At 40.1% G+C, this 22,556-nt stretch overlaps 1 protein-coding gene across 2 annotated transcripts in view; it reads left to right on the top strand.

Annotated features, from left to right (window-relative positions):
* The window catches only part of LDLRAD3 (low density lipoprotein receptor class A domain containing 3), a 121,794-nt gene extending 101,620 nt beyond the window's left edge, over positions 1-20,174 (top strand). The window contains exons 5-6 of one of the 2 annotated variants that reach the window (XM_065636856.1): positions 13,769-14,114; positions 15,762-20,174. In XM_065636856.1, coding sequence (XP_065492928.1) covers positions 13,769-14,114; positions 15,762-16,020 — 605 coding nt within the window. In that variant the 3' untranslated portion in view covers positions 16,021-20,174. The remainder of the gene's footprint in view (positions 1-13,768; positions 14,115-15,761) is intronic. The other variant, XM_065636855.1, reaches the window with a different exon arrangement.
* Positions 20,175-22,556: the final 2,382 nt, after the last annotated feature.

Below are 22,556 nucleotides of genomic sequence, written 5' to 3'. Positions count from 1 at the left end.
GGAAGGAGGGGCTGGCCACTTGGGAAGAATATAAGGCTGTTGTTAAAGGATGTAGGGAGGCAACTAGGAAAGCTAAGGCGTCCTTAGAATTAAACCTTGCAAGAGGGGTCAAGGACAACAGAAAGAGCTTCTTCAAATACATGGCAGATAAAACTAACACCAGAGGCAATGTAGGCCCACTGATGAAGGGGGTGGGTGCTCTGGTGACAGAAGACACAGAGAAGGCAGAGTTACCGAATGCCTTCTTTGTCTCTGTCTACTCTGCTGGAGGTTGTACTGAGGAGCCCCATACCCCTGAGGCCCCAGAGGAAGGCAGGGCAATGGAGGAGTTTGCCTTAGTTGATGAGGACTGGGTTAGGGAGCAATTAAGCAATCTGGACATCCATAAATCCATGGGTCCAGATGGGATGCACCCACGGGTGCTGAGGGAGCTGGCTGAAGTCATTGCTGGACCACTCTCCATCATCTTTGCCAAGTCTTGGGAAACAGGAGAGGTGCCTGAGGACTGGAGGAAAGCAAATGTCACTCCAGTCTTCAAAAAGGGCAAGAAGGAGGACCCAGGCAACTGTAGACTAGTCAGCCTCACCTCCATCCTTGGGAAAGTGATGGAACACCTTGTCCTTGGTGCCATCTCACAGCATATCGAGGATAAGAGGGTCATTAGGAGCAGTCAACATGGCTTCACCAAGGGCAAGTCGTGCTTAACCAACCTCATAGCCTTTTATGAAGACATAACGAGGTGGATAGATGGTGGCAGAGCAGTGGATGTGGTCTACCTTGACTTCAGTAAAGCATTTGACACCGTCTCCCATGGCATCCTCACAGCTAAACTGAGGAAGTGTGGACTGGATGATTGGGTAGTGCGGTGGACTGTGAACTGGCTGAAGGAAAGAAGCCAGAGAGTCATGGTCAATGGGGCGGAGTCTGGTTGGAGGGCTGTATCTAGTGGAGTCCTTCAAGGGTCAGTATTGGGGCCAGTATTATTCAATATATTCATCAGTGACTTGGATGAGGGAATTGAGTGTACTATCAGCAAGTTTGCTGATGACACCAAGCTGGGAGGAGTGGCTGACACGCCAGAGGGCTGTGCTGCCATCCAGCGAGACCTGGACAGGCTGGAGAGTTGGGCGGGGAAAAATTTAACGAAATGTAACAAGGGAAAATGTAGAGTCTTGCATCTGGGCAGGAACAACCCCAGGTTCCAGTATAGGTTGGGGAATGGCCTATTAGAGAGCAGTGTAGGGGAAAGGGACCTGGGGGTCCTGGTGGACAGCAGGATGACCATGAGCCAGCACTGTGCCCTTGTGGCCAAGTAGACCAATGGCATCCTGGGGTGTATTAGAAGGGGGGTGGTTAGTAAGTCGAGAGAGGTTCTCCTTCCCCTCTACTCTGCCCTGGTGAGACCTCATCTGGAATATTGTGTCCAGTTCTGGGCCCCTCAGTTCAAGAAGGACAGGGAACTGCTGGAGAGAGTCCAGCGCAGGGCCACAAAGATGATGAAGGGAGTGGAGCATCTCCCTTATGAGGAAAGGCTGAGGGAGCTGGGTCTCTTTAGTTTGGAGAAGAGGAGACTGAGGGGTGACCTCATTAATGTTTATAAATATGTAAAGGGTGAGTGTCACGAGGATGGAGCCAGGCTCTTCTTGGTGACAACCAATGATAGGACAAGGGGCAATGGGTTCAAACTGGAACACAAGAGGTTCCACTTAAATATGAGAAGAAACTTCTTCTCAGTGAGGGTGACAGAGCACTGGAACAGGCTGCCCAGGGGGGTTGTGGGGTCTCCTTCTCTGGAGACATTCAAAACCCTCCTGTGTAGCCTCATCTAGGTGTTCCTGCTCTGGCAGGGGGATTGGACTAGATGATCCTTTGAGGTCCCTTCCAGTCCCTAACATTCTGTGATTCGGTGTGATTCTGTGAAGTCCTTTTCTGTCTCTTACTGTAGATATGGTCCAAGACAGCTTTAACCCTGTGTTCTGATGTACAGGTTTGTATTGCTCAAGCCTTTTGTACTATAGTCACATGCTCTAAAAAGCAGTTTCCAACACAGGTAATGGGGTCAAGTGTCTGGGATCTGGTTTTTGTTGCAACAAGATTTTGAAACATACTGGATATATTCCAGATATACTTGCTCTTACTCATCTTTTGGAAGCTGTCATTTATTGATGTTGTATCATATCTGAGGTGTTCCTCTTCAGCCTTTTGCTTTTGAGAACACCAGTCTTCACTCCTGATAACTGAAAGAATAGTTAGCTGTAACGATTCCTTTCCTGGGGAGCCTGCACTGTGGATCTTTGTGACAAATTTATTGTGGGCACATCTTTTGCTTTGTTGGAGCAACAGGAATTTTTGCAGAATTTATCAACTTGGTTTATTCCCTTTATGTAGTGATGTCTTGCCCATGGGGTGATTGCCAAGTAAAAGCTACACTTTTGAGAAGAACTTGCTTTCTGAGGAAGTCAACCTATAAACTGTCCACCTTGCGTTGTTGCAGCCTACTCTTTCTGATTCTTATAGTGAAGCCTTGAAGATTATAAAAGAAAATTTACCCATTGAGTTAGGTAAGTGGCTCACAGAGACTGTGGAAGAGTAAAGAACAAATGTTCTGTTTGCAAACTTCTTTTGTCCTCCTGCAAATGTACTAGCTGATTAGCTATTTGCAAGATTTCTTGACAAATGAAAAAACTTCAATTTGATTAAACCCAGCAAGATTGAAGCTTTGGCATTAAGCTAGGAAAACTATTTTAAATAAGTTGACTTCCTTGTTGTTTTTGTTTAAACAGTAATTCATTATTTTAATGGGCCAAAAAGCTAATGTTGCCATTATTATAAGAGACTAAGGACATGGGTTTAAATGAAAATAACCTTAATAGTAGATTGATTTACATGGGGCTATGTGGTACGGGCCTCTGAAATGTCCTCTGGTTTGCTGAGATGTTACTGGTCCTGTTTGAGTACCAGTTGCGCTCTGGAAATTGCTGGGGCCACTATCCAGGGCATCTGCATCTCGCATCTGCTGGCACAGCATGGAATTCAGATACTTTTTCGTAAACAGCAAGATTTTACATTTTACAGTGTCCTTCATAAAAGGCATATCCTAAATCAGTAAAACACTACATGTACAATTGATGTGGACTACCCTAGCAAATTAGGAGACATTGTTAAATGCTTACTTACAGCTTTGACAGACTTTGACATGTGGATTTAAATGTTTGCCATGCACAGAATGTACTCCTAGGCAATTATTTTTCTAGACCAAGTCAGAATTTTTCGGGCAATTCTCTTTCTAGGCCAAGTAAAAATTTGGCTTTCCTATTTGATTCTTCCGCTTCCCCCACCTCTCAAGGGAAGAGATGTTTGTTACTTTTTTCAAAATTCATTGTAGAGCTGGACATCTAAAATCATTAGTCATCCTCAAAATATTAGGCTCAATGTTAGAACCACAGTCAAAGAAAATTCCAGGTTTGAGCTTGATGTAAGCTAACTGTGGCACTGATGGAGTACCCTGTGTTTCAGGGGATGACGTGCTAGTGGCATGAGATGCCAAGTGGCAGCGGGCACGCTGAATATTCTTTGAAGAGTGTACAACTCAAAAGCATATAATAAATATGTATTGGGGCAACACTCATTTAAAATGATAAAATTTATAGTACTCCTCTATGCTACATTGCTGGTACTTTATGCTACATTACTAAAAGCAATTAAAAGAACATTTTGGTTTATAGCACTATGTGAGGTAAAAGCACTATGCTTACAAGAACACCTTGGTTTGAAAAATTTTAATTTTCAATCAAGCTTGAAAGGACAAAGTGCGAAATTACCTAACTCGCCATTAATTTCAGTAGTAATTATGTAAAAAAAAAATCCAGGCATATAGAAGATGAGAAGCATGGCATAATTAGTTGTGGAGTTTTTCTCTGCTGTAATTACAGTGATGAATATGCATGAGGCTGTTTGAGGAAGGGAAACACAGCAAGCAATTGTATTTAATTAAACTTTTAGCTGGATTAGTTATGGAGGCTGTTCTTTGTTTTAGTTATGGAGGCTGTTCTTTGTTTTAATCCCTTCAAAACTGCTGTGAAACTTCCGAGAGTAGTTAACACCCCGGAGTGTGAAAATGACTTTTTAGGATCTGTTTTTCTTATATAGGGGTCTCCCAGGTCATCCATCACTTTGAGTCGTAGGTAACTATTGTATTCCAATTTTCCACCTCTTGAAAGTTCTGTGAAAAGCCCGAGGGAAGCAAATTGCAGCTTTCTGTGTGTGTATGTGTGTGTGTATTTAAAATGTTCAAAGAGAAAGATGTAGAGTTGCACAGGTGAGCATGAAGTGGAGGAACCATCATGATCTTTAGTAGTATGAGAGAAGTGACTGCTTTACAAAGTGATGTTAAGATCAGAGTCAGGTCCCTAGCTTCTAGAGGTCTTTTTTATGGGTTCTTTATCTATAGAAACATAAGTTAGCTGAAAAAAATAGTTTGTAAAGGGAGCGAGGAGCTATGAGGAGTGTGTAGATGTGATTTGGTTTGGGTTTTTATTCAATATTTTCTAGATATTTGGTATATTCCACTTAGTCTAGAATCCAGTGTGATTTTGTTCTTTTTAAATTTTCTTTCCTAATTTGTGTTTAATCCAGTTTTTCAGCTGATACATAGGCACATTAAGTCATACCACAGAGTGGTGGGGAAGACAGTACTGAGTTGCTCAAGAATAATAAGGTGCATCTTAAATCAAAAAATCTACCTCCTTTATGATAGTAAAGAAAAAGTAAATAATCCATTAAAGTGTGTATATCAAGAGCAGGGTATGGCACAAGGAAGCTGGAAACTCCCATTTGTGATTCTAGCTGACAATTTTTAGCTCCTCAACTTTAGGTGAATCATTTTATTAATTTAAGCCTTGCTTTTCATTTATGGAGTATGTTTACCTGTCTTGTTGGATTACTGTAACATTTCTGTGATTTGTCTGAAAATACTTGAAAAAAGAGTACTATAAAAGAAATTGTATCATTAGTTATTTGCGTTTGTACTATAAAGGAGTAATAGTAAATGGTTTTGTTTCTTCTTGTTTGAAATTAATATAAACTCTATCACTGTTTACTGCAGGGCGATAATTAACCATGGCAGATGCTCTCTGTAAGTCCCCTCCCACCCCCCCCACTAAGGAAAGGCAATAGGAGGAAAAGGGAGAGAGACTTCCAAGTTGGAAAAAGTTTAAAATGCTTTACTAATGCTACTAAATAAAGAAAATAATACAAAATATATAAAACCAATCTTGAATTTCCCGGGGCAGCACAGCATTGCCCCTGGTGCAGCTGGTGTTGCTCCAACGGCTGCAGGGCAGGCACCCGGAAGTCCTGGGCTGGACTCCGCAGCAAACAGGAACTGGATTCAGAGATGCAGGATCTGGAACCAGGCCTCGGATCGCAGGTATGACAGGCAGGGTCCTCTTCAAATGTCAGCCATGGTGGAAGAGATCACCCTCGTGATTTCCCCCTTTTATAGGGTGTATGACATGGATGGGATGGAATACTTAGTTGGTCAATTTTAGTCACCTGTTCACCCCTCCTTGCAAATACACCCCTCTCACTTACGGGATGTGCAAAATTTATCAGTAACCTTGGCTGCCATAGCAGTAAGTCTAAACCCGGATCTCTTCTGCAGACCATTGCTATCAGCTCCGGAGTGAACAGTATCTGAAAACACATGCAGCCAAATTCAGAAAAGTGCAGTTACTTAGAAGAACTTAGCTGAAAGGAAAATTCACTAAAAGAGAAACTGGTCTTGTTTTTAACAAAACCGGGACAACTCCTAACCTTTTTTGTTTTAAGAATGATTTTTGAAATTGCTGCAGATGCTCTTATGTGTCTGTGTATGGAAACATGTCTCAGCTATTACAAAAGGTGCTCCCTAGAAGCTTTTCCCGCATTATATGGTTATTCCCCAGCATATATTCTACATGGTCTCTCAGCTTTTGTTTAAATATAGTCACAAAATATCATTTAATGTGTTTTCTCTTCTTTCTGTGAAATGTATCATTAAATTTGTCCTGCATCTATTCCTTTTTACCCTTGTTGCCTTTCTGGTCTGCCCAACAATCTAAAAATGAGTCACCGAGCTTAATTTTTATAACTCATGGCTATTATAAATACTTAAATCATGTCTCCTCTTAATCATATTTTCTCGAAACTAAATAAGTCCTTCATTTTTCTCTTTCGATATTTAAGCCATGTTTTCCCATTCATCATCTTTGTTTCTCATTATGTACTCTCACCAAACTAATTTCGTTTTTCTTCAAATAAAATGGCCAAAAGAGGATGCCAGCATTCAAATGCGGTTCCATTGGGCTTTTGTAGAATCATGCAACAATACATTTAATATCATTTGCTTATGGTAAGCCAGTTTTCTATTAACCTTCTTTACCACTGCTATGCTTTATAACAGTATTCTGTCAATAAAGGTTCATTTTTATGTGATACGTTAGCTAATTCAGTGCCTTTTAAACTATGCTTAGCTATACTAATCATTATTATTTGCCTCCAGTCTTTCCACGCAGAATGTTAACTATAAGTATGCTACCAAAAATCTCTTCGTTTGTCCTTGCATACAGTACTTATCTTGACACAGTGATTAAGAATTATGATTCTTGCCTCTTAATACAAACTTCAAAATACTTTTTTCTTTCTTGCATTGTACACATGCTTTTTATATCAAGAATTGCACAATTCAGTATGACTAGTTCAGTCAGTCAGCCAGGGTCAAAGGGAAAAGAAATGTTTCCACAATCTCTGTGGAAACAAAAAGCAAGACTTCATCTTCAGTGAGAATAACATCTGGCACTCTCCCATTCAATGGGCTGTGTTTAGCAGTGCTGAATAAACAACCTTTCATGAACTGCAGCAATTTTCATCGTTCTGTAATTAAAGATTTTTTTTGCTTAATCTATTTATATGAAAACTTGCTGAAGTGAGACCAACATTTTTATAATGCATATTTCAAAAAGAGGAATGAATGTTCTGGATAAAGTCCCAGGTATTATAATACCTTGATTTACTGTCTGCAATGTTATGCTGAGTCCATCCACAGAAGAAAGCTATCGAAGTTTTCTCTACACATTAAAGGAGGAGATGAGATCTTCCTTCCTTTATGAATGCATGGTTAGCTTCTAAGGCTTGTAGAATTTTGTAAGGTCACCTGGGAAAAAGCTTTTGAAGGTGCTGGGGTCCATCAGTGCTGGTCACTTTTTAAGTACCACATCCTAAGAGCCCAGGAGCAGGCAATTCCAAAATGTCGGAAGTCAAGCAGTCCAGGAAGCACTGCTTAGATCAATGTTGGAGTGATCCTGAATTGCATTGGAGTAACACTTTAATTTTCTCCTTGGCTTCCATCCAGCTACCAAGCCTGGACCTTTTGTTTCCATGCTTGATGGCAGATTTTGGCTTCGCAGGTTTTTACATTGCTGCCAAATTAATTCTAGAACTTTAGTTGCCATGGCTACTGCTAAGTATTTCTTAGTTCTCTATTTATGTGCTCAGTTTGCAGCTTTCCTTTTTTCTTTTCTTTTCTTTTTTTTTTTTTTTTTTAAGTTTAAAGTGTGGTGTGTGAAGTGCATAGAATAATTATCCTACGCTGCAGAAGATAAAAAGGAGGGCATGTGCGAGGTGAGGCTCTTGATCTTCAGCCTGATGACTCAGCGGCTCTTTCAGCAGCTGCAAAGACTTGAAAGCACTGGTTTTGTAGCATGTGATCAGGATGGGGGGTTTAAGTCTGAGAAGGAAGGCATGGGTAACACACTCATTCTGATGCACTGGATGAGATGTGATGAGACTGCTGCTAATTCTGCTGACTAATACTGTCTTGAGGTTTATCTGTGTCTTGCTGACTAGTTGCATAGACTTATAACTATATATAGTTCCAAGTTTTCTGCTTAGCTTTAAATTCTTTGGAACAATGGCTGTCATCATCTCAGAGCCTCTACAGTACATTATACAGAGAAATCCTATTTCATTGCTAGAGCTCCAAGGTGCTACAATAAAACCAATAAGGATTAAAAAAAACTATATGGATGGATGGATAACAAGTACTCTATATTGAGATGTCCTATTCTGTTTATGCAGGCAAGGTCATGAATGTCTTTTCTGTCATCTGAAAAAACAGACAAAGACAGAGCACCTAGTGGAATTTAGACTTAATGACTAGTATTTGAAACACTTAGGCTTTTCAGGAAAATGTTGGTCTTGTCAGTACAGAAGAGTTTGGGAGAATGACCTGAGAGCCCAAGAACATCATTATCTGGTTTTCAGGTGGGGACAGCAGGGCAGGGAGCCAGGCAGATATGGAGAAAATGACCGATGGGCAACTTCAAGAGCTGGAAATAGAGCCACCCTCTGCTCCCACTTAATAGCTCAGGGGCTGTGCTGGCTGCTGTGGTTCTGGTCCATGGCTATTAAGGACACTTGTGAATAGCACAGATTAAAACATTTCAAGCCAGGACATATGGCAGATCAGTGGTTGTCCGGATGTGAAGCCATCAGTGTTGTAGATGTGCCTGGAAAGAGCCTGAGGTTTCATCCTGCTGCTTTCCCAGAAATGTTATCTATTTACCAAGTAAGCACAGATGTAATGATATTGTATTAGTTTGGTCAATTCCCATAGATAAGGTCTTTTAGGTACGTACAACACATCTGTTAACAAATATATCTTCTATGTGTGGAATGGAGAAACCCAAAGCAGGGCAGAAACACACTTTGAATGCAGTTGAAAACATTCTTGCCTTTGGTGTCTAAGGAAAATATGAAGCTGCTTGGGTAGGGGAACAAATGGTAACTGAGCGTGAAACTCCATGAAGCCAAGGTGCTGTGCTCCCTGTGTTAGATCTTGTTTGTAGCTTGGAGAAGGGCAGTAGGGCAAAAAAAAGATAACTGCATTAGAAAGGAAATCACTAGAATAAAGAATATTCTGGAAGTCCAGTGCACAAAATCTACATAAGACTTATTTTAGTGGAACATAAAATCATCAAGGATGAGAAATTTAAGAGGTTTTGGAGACTTAGCTGCATGCTCTAGGATCTCCTGGCGCAAAAAGTAAATAATGTGCAGAGGCTCTGCCTGTCCCTATTTGATTTTTGTGGCTTTAACCTTCCAAGCTGCAGCTCTGCTCTTTAACTAGTTGGAATTTAAATGTGTTGTTACAGTAGCGTCTTTGTTGGAGATGGACCGTGACTTGTGCTCATTAAGGCTACAGATGTCTGCTCAGATTATGTATTTGAAAAGCTTTTTCTCTGATGAAATGTGAAAAGCCAGGCTTGAGGATTGCAGAAGATAAAATAATAGCCACTCATCCTTGTGTCTGGCAAACTTAATGCAGTTACTCTCCAATCTTTTTAAAAACTTTGAGACAGGAAATTTGTTCATAGTCAATAAGACAGCCCTCTGAGCACAACCCATTGTGTTTCCTTTATCAGTGTTCTCCTACATTATTCACAAAGCTTTTTACACTCCAAAAATCTCTAGTCTGCAAATTCAGCATTTCCCAGATAATAAGGTTTAATAGGCATAAGTGTCATTGATAAACTGTTTATATGTGACATGATTAGAAAACAGATCTTCTCAAGGTGGGGGGAAAAAAAGGCATGAATTTAAGCTAAATTAGCTTGCCCACTCACCTTTTTTTGTGAATTTGCATTTAATAGCACAGCAGACAGAACTTTTTAGCCAGCCTGGATAATAGCTACTTCTTCTCAGAGAAGGTGAATTATCAAGAAATTCAATTCAATTACTTCCGCGATGTGTAAACGTTTACTGAAAGTTACTAGAGCAGAACTAAAGAGTAATGGCTTTTTATTTCTGAAGTAGTTGTGCATGTCCAGCTAAGACTTTTCAGGTGTTCTTATATTTCACCTTCTCCCTATTACAATGTGCACAAAGCGAATCAAGGTTCATTGGGCGATCTCAGCTAGGTACCCATCATTCCCTTCCACACCTCTGTATATTCACCTGGCTCTACAAAAAACCAGAATGTTATCAAGGAATTACCAAGAAGTTATTAATTTCAACATGATCAGATATATAGTAAGATGAAGAAAAAACTTGATGCGAAAGTCTCTTATATGTAAAACTGTCTCATAGTTCTGCTACTTTTGTTTTAGCTGTGCTATAGAGCAGTTTTCTTGCTTAGAGCATTATTTTGAAAACCACTAAGGGCAGTTCGTTTCTTTTCCGTGAATGGGAAGTGCACTTTCCAGAGCTACAAGCCAAGCAGTGCTGATAGGCTCAGGTAATGTTTCTTTCGTCTTTTGCAGGTTTGAGTTTACTGACTTTGCTAGAAAGAGGGGATTAGATGCAAGTTGGTCTTTCTTGGTTTGAACTACACCACAGCAGAAGTAAAACACCTTCACTTGTGAGCATCCCCTTAAGATTGTGTCTTCTTGGCCCAGAAACCCCACCTGTAAGGCAAGAATAAGGTTGTTATGGTGGTGGAACAAGACTTTGTTTTGATGATACCTGAATCTTCCTAGGCAAAACTCCGTCTCAGATCCAGTGCACTCTATGTCTGTTCCTGTAAGGGTGTGAAGACTATGCATGTTTAGGGAGATGGATTGTTTGCATGGGGAGAGAGAGTAAGTACTTAGCACTGCCCAGGCCACAAGAGCAATCATTTGACAGATAAACCAAATTCTTTCCTCTTCACAGGGAATCTGTAGTCCTCAGTGCAGCTCAATATTAGACACAGGCTAGAACTAGCTGAACTGATAGAGATGCTAATTCAGATTCCAAAAGCAATATTGCTGTGTTGGCCAGTTCAAAGGCTGCACCAGATAGCACTATTCAAAAAAGCACCATCACAGCTATACTTCTGGTTCAGGGATCTCTACACAGACCCGTATTCCCTAGTGTAGGCATGCCCTCAGATTGCTCTTGTTCTTAGAGATACAGTGAACTAATTGGGAATATAAGCAACAGATACAAAAATCTGGAAAGGAATAGAGAGTTATTGGTAAACAAATGATGTTACATTAACCACAGTAATCCCAAAGCTCCAAAACAGCATGTTAACTGCAAATTTACACAAGATCTCTGCAAGATACGTGGGTTGTTTTTGTATGAAAAGAATCATAAAACCAGATAAAATAGATGTTTTGTTCCAGACTGACCTAAAGCTGGTCACCAGATCCCATCTGGCTTTTGACAAAGTATTTTTTCTTCAGTCATCTAATTTGTTTGGATTTATGGAGGCTTTTCATGCAGGACTTAGAAGATTGTATCATAAACAGATGGATAACCTTAAAAGTTTAGAAAAGAAATTGACATATAATTCACTTCTCTCATTTTTCTTCCCTTTCAGTAAGATGGGACTGTACTGCTGCAGAATGATCCCATGGTAACTAATTAGGTCTCATCAAGTCTGCAAAGGCATCTTGTTCTCTGTCTTACGCCAGTGCACTGTAACCAGTGAGCCAAGTCTTGTGGTCTTTTACTGGGATGTCATAATGTATGTACCTTCTTTGCACTGAAGAATTGCAGGTAGTGGTATTCATCCATGGGTCTTTCCTTGCAAATAAACTTGTTGATATTTGCGTAAAAATGATCTGCTTGTCCCTATACTTCCTACACTGGCCCTTGTCTGTGATATGTGACATTAATGAATTTCTCAGCTGGTGATCTTAGGGAGTGTATTAAAGAAGCCACAGTAGTATGTGATGAACTGTAATTAAAATTATTAATGCATGTAAATTCCTTTCCTCCCTTTTGCTTTGATTTACATTCTTCCTGCAGACTTTATTCACTTTGTTGAGTGAGCCAGACCTAGTGTTGACTGATAACAATGATTTCTGCTTTCTCTCCTGCACAGTTGCATGGGGAAATAAATTTAGTAAGGATCCTTGCTGAGGTGTGACAGTAGGTATCAAGAAAACTGTGGTATATCTTACCTAACTAATGCATAAGTTATTTATAGTGATGCTGGAAAATGTGGTTTGGTGTTTAACAATGGAAGTGAATTGCCAAAATCAAATATTGGGAGAAATACCCAAAGCATCTTGATGCAGAATGATGGGTGCTTGAGGAAAGCTCTTTATTGTGCCAGACACAGTCAGTGACCAAAAAGCAGTTTTAGTTGTTAGGTGAAATAAAGGAAAATCATATGTTAAGATTTACTGTCCCAGCCTTCTGCAGTAGGGAATGAAGAATTTGGATGAATCATGCTCTTGTAAGTGTGTGGATTTTGGAGGTCAAGGGATTGGGGTTGTTTTATTTGTTTTTTACTCAGCCTCTCATTTTTCTTGAGGTAGATGACTGTATTGTACTAGAATAGTATTTTTCTTGTTGAGGCTATAAGGAGTTATAGCCTGCACAGAAATAGAAATTCTACACAAAAAAGGAAAACAGTACTCAAAGGCTGTATGACCTGGTGAACAAGGGGCTGAAATGGAGTCACGGGAACATGGTTCTATGGCGCTGGCACAGGCCTCAAATGTGGCAGAGTCACATCAGTGTGTTTATGCCATTTTGCTTCTCTGAGCCTCTTTCTTCCTTTGCATTTTGTTGCTCTTTATTGTGTTTCCTCAGAAGATTTGCATGGAGTTCAAGATCCATTCAGATGTTGTCAAGAGTCATTATTCCATTACCTTTTTGCTTCTCTGGGCCCAGAACACAGGCAGGGTTCTCCTCTATTATGGCTCTGTACAAATCCAACTATAACTTCTCTTACAAGTCCGGGTAACTTTACCAATTCATCAGTGCCTTCTGCAAGTAAAACATATACTGTATGCTATCTGAAGTACCTCTTCTGAGCTGATGTTCTCATCATCCCTGTAATAATGCTGTTTAGGGTCATGCTCCTGCTCCTACTCCCTGCCACTCAGTTACCAGTTCCAGCCATTCCCTTTACCATTTCCATCTCAAATTGAAGCTCACTGTATGATCTTTCATGGCCTCAGCCCAGCTCATGTTTTTCTTTTCGTCATTCTATCCTAACCTGTTTTTTTGTATGGTTCGGGGTTGTTTGGTTAGGTTTGGTTTAGGTTTTTTTGTTTGGTTGGTTGTTTTTTTACCATTTACTTCTTTCACTGCACTCTTTGCTTTTAGAATTTCACGTCTTATTTGTAACATATCTACCAGGCTTACCTTGTTGGTTTTGCTGTTCCAACATCCTTTCTTCTTTTGAATTTTTTCCAGCAGGAGGTCTTCTGATCACTAGTATCCAAATAACCACCCTTTACTGAGCGGCTATCTGTATTTTCTCCCATACTTACTTTGGACTGTTAGATCTGTGGAGCGGGAGGTAGTTGCCTTTTTTTATAAACTCTATGTAAACTTTGACTGCACTGCAAGTTATCATTAAAAGTGAAGATCAGGACTTGTACTTCTCTGATTCTTGTGTGCTTTGCTGAGTACAGCTGAGGTTCTGTGCTTATGCTTCAGAACTGGGTGTCTCACTTCTGGAAACAAAAAGTTGTGGCTGATAAGTAGGGATAGGGGAGATACTCCCATGACAGTGCACATGCTTCCTACTACGGTGTGTGTTTTCTTCTTTCTCGGTTTGTCTCTTCCTAGTTTATCTGCTGGCACTTTTTGTAGGTGAGGATGGACCGAGTGGTAGTCAGCCATCTGATTTGCATGCATATTCTTTTAATAAGCTAATTTTCCACAATCCAGAGAAAAAAGGAAAACTTGCTTTTGTCACACAGTGCGTTAGCAGAAAACACAGCATATGTCAAGTAAGAGCACTTTTATATTTGAAACAAATTGGAGGTTTCCTTTTGTCTTGCAGAGGTAGGCAGTGGCCAAGATTACGTGACCTCAGAAAATCAGCTGCTCTACTACCCTAGTATTACCTATGCTATCATTGGTAGCTCTGTCATTTTCGTACTCGTGGTGGCCTTTCTTGCCTTAGTCCTGCATCACCAACGGAAACGCAACAACCTCATGACCCTGCCAGTGCATCGGCTGCAGCACCCTGTCCTGCTGTCCCGGCTGGTGGTCCTCGATCACCCACACCACTGCAGCGTCACCTACAACGTCAACAATGGGATCCAGTACATGTCCAACCAGGCCTACCATAGGCCAGTGGACCTGGACTCTCCGCCATCCTATTCAGAGGCTGTGCTTGACCAAAGGTATGTATAGGACCTAATTCTGTGCTCACCAAAGTTTCATGCTACTGGTTACAGCTCTGTTAATCTGTGCCTCTGCTCCCCATTAACCTTATTACTGCTTTTGACAGAAATACAACATTGCAATTCTGTCACATAGGTAGGGCCAAATTTGGGTAAATTTGAGTTTCTCTTGCCTATGAAAAATTCGTGTTCCTCAGGTCCCCCTACTGTTACTGATATTGAAGGGATTTAAGGCAAACTTAAGTCGTGTTCTCTTAGCACATGTTGTTGGTAGTAGAGATTTTGAGGATGGCAGGAGAATGCGAAGAAATGTATCACTTGGCTAGTAGTGATATCTTGTGCTAGTCTGGAATCAAAACATGAAAATTGAATTTAGAGTTTTGCAAAAAAAATCTAGGTTGTAGCTCATAGTATTTTTTTAAAAATTACCTTGATCATATGTGGTAAGTATGTAAAGGTAAGAGGTCTTCACTTCTTGCATAAAGGAATTTTATAGTCACTCTGCTCTGTACTAGTCTCCCTTTACCAATAGAAGAAAAGAACATGACTCTGAAATGTAAAGCACTGTTCTCATTTTAAATAGCTGAAAGTGCTTTGAATTCTTGTGGATGGGTGTGGTTTGGGTTATGATGTTTTTGTAGTTATGACACTGGTTTTATTTTAGATAATTAGCCTTCGTTTTAACCTGTCTGTAAAGTCTTTCCACACAAAACTCCTAGACTGACATCTCCTGTACATAAAGAGGACATGGTATGAACTTCAATGATCCAGATTTTTCACTGTCACCCTGTCGATGTTTTTTAGGACGAACTCTGGGGTCTAAGAATGATAGTATAATCATGTACATTCCTATTCTCTAATGCATTTGGCAGCAGCTCCTTGTCTTAATGTAGACATAATAATGATATCTTTTCATTAATAAGGACAACTAAATGAGCAGCTGTGATTGTAATCACTTCTCACATGGACTGATACAAAACATAAGCAATTTCAGAGCTGATTGCTCTCAGGACCTATTTATCAATCTGCTAAACTCTTCACTCCCTTTACTTGTTTACTGTCAGAACCAGAAAGTTTTCCTGAATCCTGTACTCGTCTGTGCCTAGTTAGCAGTTGCTCTGCATGTGATATCTTGACAGCAAAAGTGATTTGTCATGTGGAGATTCAGTTCGTTATTTATTTGTAGATCGTAAGCCATTAATCTTTGTCACACAATGGAGGTTTCCTCAGAGTTTTCTTGTGTTCACATCATTATCTATAGGTGTAAATCCACTGCTTACCTTATTTCTTTTAAAGTGCTTTCTCAAGTTGCATAAATGCCATACAGGAAAAATTCTTACCTCTTGCAGCTGTCTTTGAGTGTAAGCTGAGGTTGTTTGGAAGTGCATACCCATGAAAATCGGAGTGTAGAGTGTTAAGCAGGATGTAACTAGCTATGTTGCATCTTGACCAGAAACCTTGCTGCCCAGTGGTCATGTGGATGTTTTGGAATGACCTGAATAATGTAGGCAGGTCTGTTTGAGATCTCCTGAGAGATATGGAAAAGCTAAGAAATATGGTTTTGTTTCTTTTCATGATTGGAAAACTATCTGCTTTCTTCCATACAACTGTTTTCAGTAACCTCTTACTATGTTGTGTATCTTACAGCAGACCTCCTTGGTTTGACCTTCCTCCACCGCCTTATTGTTCTGAATCTGGATCCCCTGATCAGCCAGATCTTCCTCCTTACCGATCTCGGACAGGAAGCTTGGTGAGCACAGACGCCCCCATGGCAGGAAGCCCTCTGGGCACAGCTGGCAGTTGGACAAGAGGCATCCATGGCAGTCTGGATGGCAACAGAACTCTCGAGAGGACAGCAGATCAAAGTAATTCTCTGGTCAACCACATTGCTGAAAGAGAAGTGTAACTGCTCCAGGATTTGGGATGGCAGGAAGGCATTTACTTTTTCAAGTCTGTATAGGTTAATCTGCTAATAGGTTTCAGGGGAGCATGCGTCTGAATGATGAATTGATTTGAATCCAATTAGTATTTCAATTCCGCATTTTGGGCTCACCAAAGACAGAGCTGTGAGAGCTAAACCTAGAGTGACATCAGCTCTCCACGATATTTCTGCGAGCAAGTCCCAGTTCAGACTAGTAAGAGAAACATCAGTGCTGTGTCAAAGAACTGATGCGATGTATTTCTTGGACTGTTTACTGTATATGAATGTATATATGTGCATGTATAATATATTAAAATGTTGCGCACAAAACCAATGCCAGAAAGACTGCTGTTTTCAGACTGCCTCCCATCCTGCTGACATACGAACTGTTTGTTCTTACTGCCTGATGCCAGCTGGTGGTTGTTGAAGCACATGAGAGGCAGTCTTTCCGCTTGGAGTTCTGACCCTTCTCTTCATTCTGGAACATTCTCACTGCGAATGTAGTTTTCAAAGTTTATGCTTGTGAGGATGCAGCAGCTCTCTAACTGAGCAAACAAGGGTTTTTTCCCAGATGGTAATATCTAGGCCAAATTTGCATGGGTTTTCTCAGGAACACCACAAAGGTTGACTTATCTGTCAGACTTCAAGGCTGAGTACAGAGGCACTGAAGCTTCTCAACAAATCAGCGCAAGACTTCGTTTCAAGTGTGGCAAAACAGTACTCCATGTGTTCCTTCTTAAGAAGAAAACAACAACAACAACCAACTTAAAAAACCCCAACTCAGCTATTTCTTGAACACCAAAACCAGCCTGAGGCAAACACTCATCACGGAAGGCTTTAGTGTGAATGACTAGTTTGCTATACATGTTAAACAACTGAAAGCAAGTCGTGTAGTGAAATGTGTTGGACTTGTTGGCCCTGACTACAGCATGTATACATACATGCATGGATACACATGTTTAATACTATGTCTGTGTATGTAAGTAGTGTATTTCATAGGTTTGGTTCTGCTGCACCAGTAGAACTGTAAAATGTCGAAGTTTCACTTACGATTTTTTTGGGGTTTTTTTTTACAGTTTGCCATTACTTGTGTTCATTTGGTTGAAATTCTAGCTTCTGCAGTAAACCAGAATTATTTGTGTCTATTTTGTTCTAACTCTTGGAATGGTCTCCTGTGAAGCGTGTTTCAGTGCAGTGTTGAATCACCCATGTGAAAGCATCTCAGAGGTAAAGGTATTCAGAGTGGCAAGAGGGAAGGCAAGCTGTAAATTTAAATGCCACTGCAGTCCCGTGCTTGTGCTCAGTATACAGAAAACAATGCAGTGTCTTTCTCTTGTCCAGAGGAAAATTTACCTTGAAAAAATATTTATATTTGTCTGTCAGACACATTTCGAATTCCTCATTCCATGTAATGAACAGTGTCATTAAACAGACTTCGCTGTTTAATAGAAATGAAGGAAGCTGACTGCCCACACCTTCTACTTTCTTCCCATCTTTTTAGGGTAGCTTCTTCCACCCAAAGGTTATATGCTCAGAACCCAAGAATTTTTGAGCTTGAGTGTCAGTAGGGTAATGAGTTAAGTCTCAGTTCCCACACAGACACCTGAATTTTTTTGCGGATTTTTTTTTTTTTTTCCATTTCCAGCTCTGGAGTCTACTGCCATGGTATGTAAGAGATGACACAGTGGGGAGCACTGGAGAATTCTAATGCTGATGGGCTGGGCTGACTTTGGAAGCAGATTAACGACAGCCTTTTATTCCAGACTTAGGCAGCCTGTCTTGAAGTGTGTTGATGAAGATGCTCCTAGGTCCATTGAAAGCAATGTACAAGATTGGGCCAGATTTCATCATTGCTGGGAGCTCAAGTAATTATGCTGTCCTTCACAAAGCAAGACTTGGCTAATTAATTACTCCATCCATCTTAACAGGCAGAAGGTTTTCATTGCCACTTCGCAGACAGTTATTCTTTATTTTACAGGTAGGTTAAATTTGAGTACATAGCTGAGTTAATAGTAAAGGTGGGTGCAGGCCTGTCTCCTGTGAGCACTGGCCCCCGCTGTCCCTTTCACCTTTCATTTAGGCTCTGCTTGGCCTCTTTAAGAGAGCTATGTAATGCTGTATCAGAATTAGCCTTAACATTTTTCTGTTACAGCTTTTTAAACATTATATTTGACTTTAAAACATACTATTGAAGAGTTTGCAGTAGTTTCATTAGACTTAGACATCTTTTTAATTTTAAAGTTGCCTAAGGCTGTATTAGTGAATCTAAATCATTGTGTCCAGTGTAACTTACATGGCACATATCCCTCACACAATCCTTCCATGGGGGACCGCATTTTACCACGCGTATTCTAAAACACCAAGGTGTGTGCAAACCAAATATTGTTTGCCTATGGCACATGAAAAACACTGCCTTGCATTGCTAAGAGGTAGGAAAAGAGTGGACATAGCCTGCTTCTTCTGCCTTCTGTGTCAGTCACTGTCATATATGTATATATATTAAAAAAATAGATATACTCTTTCAGGTTGTATATATTCATGTAAGTTTTGCATTAAGGTAATCCATTTGGACTTCACAAAAAAAAAAAAAGGAAAAAAACATTCTAAATGGTGTGAAGTTTTCCCTTCTGGCTAAGGGTGTACTTATCTTTGTATAGGAATCTTAGTTTTTGAGAATACAAGTTACAAAAGGAGATTGTGCCTTTCTGGTTGAATGTTGGTTTGGGAGACTGTCTAACTACATTTCTGGGTGTTGGTACATATCATTGTCTAGAGATCCAAAAAGATAAATAAGTCTTGTCTTCCTCTTTTTTGTTATTTATGGGGACCACTGAAATTTGAGGAGTATCTTGTTCCAAAAAGGCATGCTGAAACTTGAAGGGGGGTTTTCATCTTAGTTTTCTGGTTTGTAGAACAGATTTGCTAGCTGGTTTCTTCGGAAATTGCTGTAGTATCACACCGAAATGGTTTATAACGTGTCACTTCTAGTAGTGTTAGTACAGCATTATACTGCATTATTCAGTGGACAGATAGTAATATATTTGATTCCAACAAAACAATTTGAAGAAATTACTATTTGAGGTAAATAAATTTCAGGAGTTTTGAGTATCTGTGACCTCTGCTGAAGTCAGAATGCTGTATATTTAAAATTAGGCCATTAGTGAATCCACTTGACAATAACCTGAAGTTCCTTGTAAGGCAAATTACATTTTACTTCTTTGTTATTGTGCTAATGGAAAACTGGCAGTAATGTATTTAATAGAGAACCTGTGAATAATTTTTTTGACTCTTCATCTACAGTGACATACATGACAACACTGAGTGCTTTGCGATTTTTAAAAATAACTACATCCGTTCTTTCTCTCCTTTGAAGTCAAATCAGTTTTATTTACACCACTTCACTTTGATATAGCTAATAGGGCCCTTGTGATACATATAGAAGCTGGATGGAGGAAAGAGACAATGACTCTCATTTTAATTAATGCTGCAGGTTGTTAATCTTGTGTGCTTTTTAGACATTTTAGGAAAGACAAATGGTTTTAGTAGATAAGAAAAACTATTAACGATGAAAAGGATAGAAGGACACTTCTAAATTTAATTTTTAATGAATATTTAAAATTGTATAAATGAAGGAAGAATTTAATGCTGTATTTTTAACATGGTGATCAGATGGCAAGTACTGTTCTTCACTGTTGCTCCTCGGAAGCTATTTTGCATATAATGCCTGGAACTAAAATGATAAGTGCTCTTCTTGCAGTTTGTATGAGATCTGAAATATTTTTTTATTAACACAAGGCTATATTGCACCCATGTACTAAAATATGTGCAGAAAAAATTTCAATACTGCGCTGGATTCTGCCTGAATGTAGCCCAGTACAGGGTTGTGGCCTTCATTTGTTCTTTATTTTTCTGATTTGAGGGGTTTTGTCAACTTGAGATGTTACATAAGGGCTTTAGTGGAGCTTCTCTGTTGAAACCCAACCTTGTCTTAAACTTTTGTAAACTGGAAATCTTCAAAAATGTGTTCTGTATTCTTGAATAAAGTTGATGTTTTAATACTGTTCACAAGCGAGGATGTCCCCCATCTCATGAAGTCTCAGTTGTTTTGGTTTTATAGCCTCCTACATGAGGCTTCTTCCAGCTGCTTTTGCAGTCAGTGTTAAGCTTGGTTAAATCTGTGTGGGTTTAAAACATATTTTTAAAAGGACATTATATTGGAAATCCACATGTACATATGTGTATAAAAATATACTGATACATATGTTTCTCATTTTGCCCTTCTGTTTGTATTATCAAAGATGAGGCATCTGAAACAGTCGTGTTTTGTTGTTGTCTGCTTTGTAGCAAAGCTCTAGAGGCTTCAGCAGAGATTGGTACTCTGTGCTGGTTGCTGCATACAGATTTACTAGCAGAGCTAAGGGGCCTTTAGAATTAGCTTCTACCTTCCCCTTTCCACCTGCCACTTATGTTACGTGCACAACATCCCTGTTTATCTCCAGGTCTGTGACCCATGTGCCAGACACATGAGCAAGATCTAGGATGCTCTTGGGGAGGCTGCATGTCTGGCTGAAATCCCATGTCAGGGCACTTTCCCCAGGCACCACCACTATCATGGGAACCATCCAGCCCTGCTTGACATCTGGATCACAGCCACTCTTCTTGTGAAGGTGCCTCATTAGAGACAGTCCTGTCACTCAAAGGACTAGCATTAAGAAGTACCCCGTATGTTACAAAGTTATTTCCACAGACTGAGGAGAACAGGTTCAAATGTTCAAATCTCAATATTTCAGTCTGTATTAGTATATAGAGGTTGACATATTTCACTTCCATGACTCATCTCCATTTGCTACCTTCACAAAGGCACATCAGTTTTATCATTATCCTGGTTATTTAAGTCACATACCCTCACTGAAATTCTCAGATGGTAATCTTTGATGCCGGCAAACTGCCCCGAAATAAATTAACTGTGGATCCAGAATTCACACCAGTGGCACAAAGGAGACAGAGCTGTTGATGCTGCCACAATGGGCTCTCTGCAGGAGAGGGAACGCTGGGTTCTCAAAGCTGGCTTATTTAGTCAATGTCCCAGCAGGAGCTATGCTTGAGAAATGTTGATTCGGAAGACAGCCGCTTATGAAAATAAATAGCATAGTCTCCAGCTGAGGTCCCTGATTAATAATTTTTCTTCTCTCTGCTTCAATTTGTTTAAAGATCTTAATTTTTACACCTGAAAATTAAGTACACAGTTGTATTTCTGCAGTGATTTCTGAGTGTGGCATCTTTTCTTGCTGATTTGCAAGCAGTCTCCTAATCATTCAGCCTCAGTTAGCTATTGGTGAGAGAACTAAGCAGCTTTTCACCTGTTCGGGAGCTGTAGTCCAAAATGATGTGCTTTTATTAGCTGAAGTAAATGCACCTTCATGTGGAATTTCACAGCTCTTCTTTGCTTTTCAAAGCAAAGTTGAGGGTATGCAGATTGCATAAAGCACTTTGGAAAAGTACTCGATCTCTCTAGGGAATTTTTTCTGTTTATCTGCTAAACTGTGAATAGGTAAACTGAAACATGAGTTTCTGCTTCTCAAACCTCAACAGTATTCCTTACAGCCTTACTGAGGGGACTACTGCAGATGAAAAGGTAAAGCAGTTTTGCAGCTGATCCAGCCCTTAGCATTTCTGTGGGAGTGGACACAAAGTGGTTCAGTAGTGAAGTTGCTTGGGTGCTGGATACCATGCAGAAGAGTTATTTTCACTGAGAGCTGATTTGGGACCATCACTTCCTATATGCTTCCCAACAGTCACTGTACAGGTAACTACTTCTTTGGTTTTTGGGTTGGTTGGTTTGTTTGTGGTTTTGTTGGTTGGTTGTTTTGATTTTTTGGGGTTTTTGTTTGTGGGGGTTTTTTTTGTTCTAAGTAGCTATTCCTGCCAGTTACCCTGAGGTAAAAAATTTCATGTCTCATTACTTGATACCACAGTGTCATGGTTGAACCCAAGCTAGCAATATAACCATGACAGTCACTCACTCACTCCCCCTCCTCCTCCTGCCCCCAAATAGGGGAGAGAATAAAAAGGGAAGGGAGAAACTTCTGGATTGAGATAAATGCAATTTAATAAAATAACAAAATAACACTAGTATACTACTACTATTACTAATATGTATAAAATGGAAACAGAACATAAAATAAAGTATATTCAATGCAGTTCCTCACGAACTCCCTCTGCACTGAGCAGCCAGTCCCAAGAAGCAGCACCTGGTCCCAAACAGCCAATCCTGGAGAGAAGAAGAGAGAAAAAGGCAGAAACGCCCAGAGGCCTCTGCAAAACAGCAGGATGGCAGAAGGCCGAACTAAAGAAACTCACAAACAGAACTCCCCCAAACAGGTTTCTATCCCAGCTTCAAGGCACTCCAAGCCTAGCTAGAAGATTCTATCTCTCCTTAAATATGAAGCATGATGCTAATGGCATGGAACATTCTTATTGATCAGTCTGGATGTCAGTCAAGGTCTGCTCCATCCATGCCC

Source organism: Caloenas nicobarica, chromosome 5 (genome assembly GCF_036013445.1).
Source record: "Caloenas nicobarica isolate bCalNic1 chromosome 5, bCalNic1.hap1, whole genome shotgun sequence".
NCBI classification, from domain to species: domain Eukaryota; kingdom Metazoa; phylum Chordata; class Aves; order Columbiformes; family Columbidae; genus Caloenas; species Caloenas nicobarica.
The sequence above is the reverse complement of the archived record's forward strand: the minus strand, read 5'-3'. Positions and strand labels throughout refer to the sequence as shown.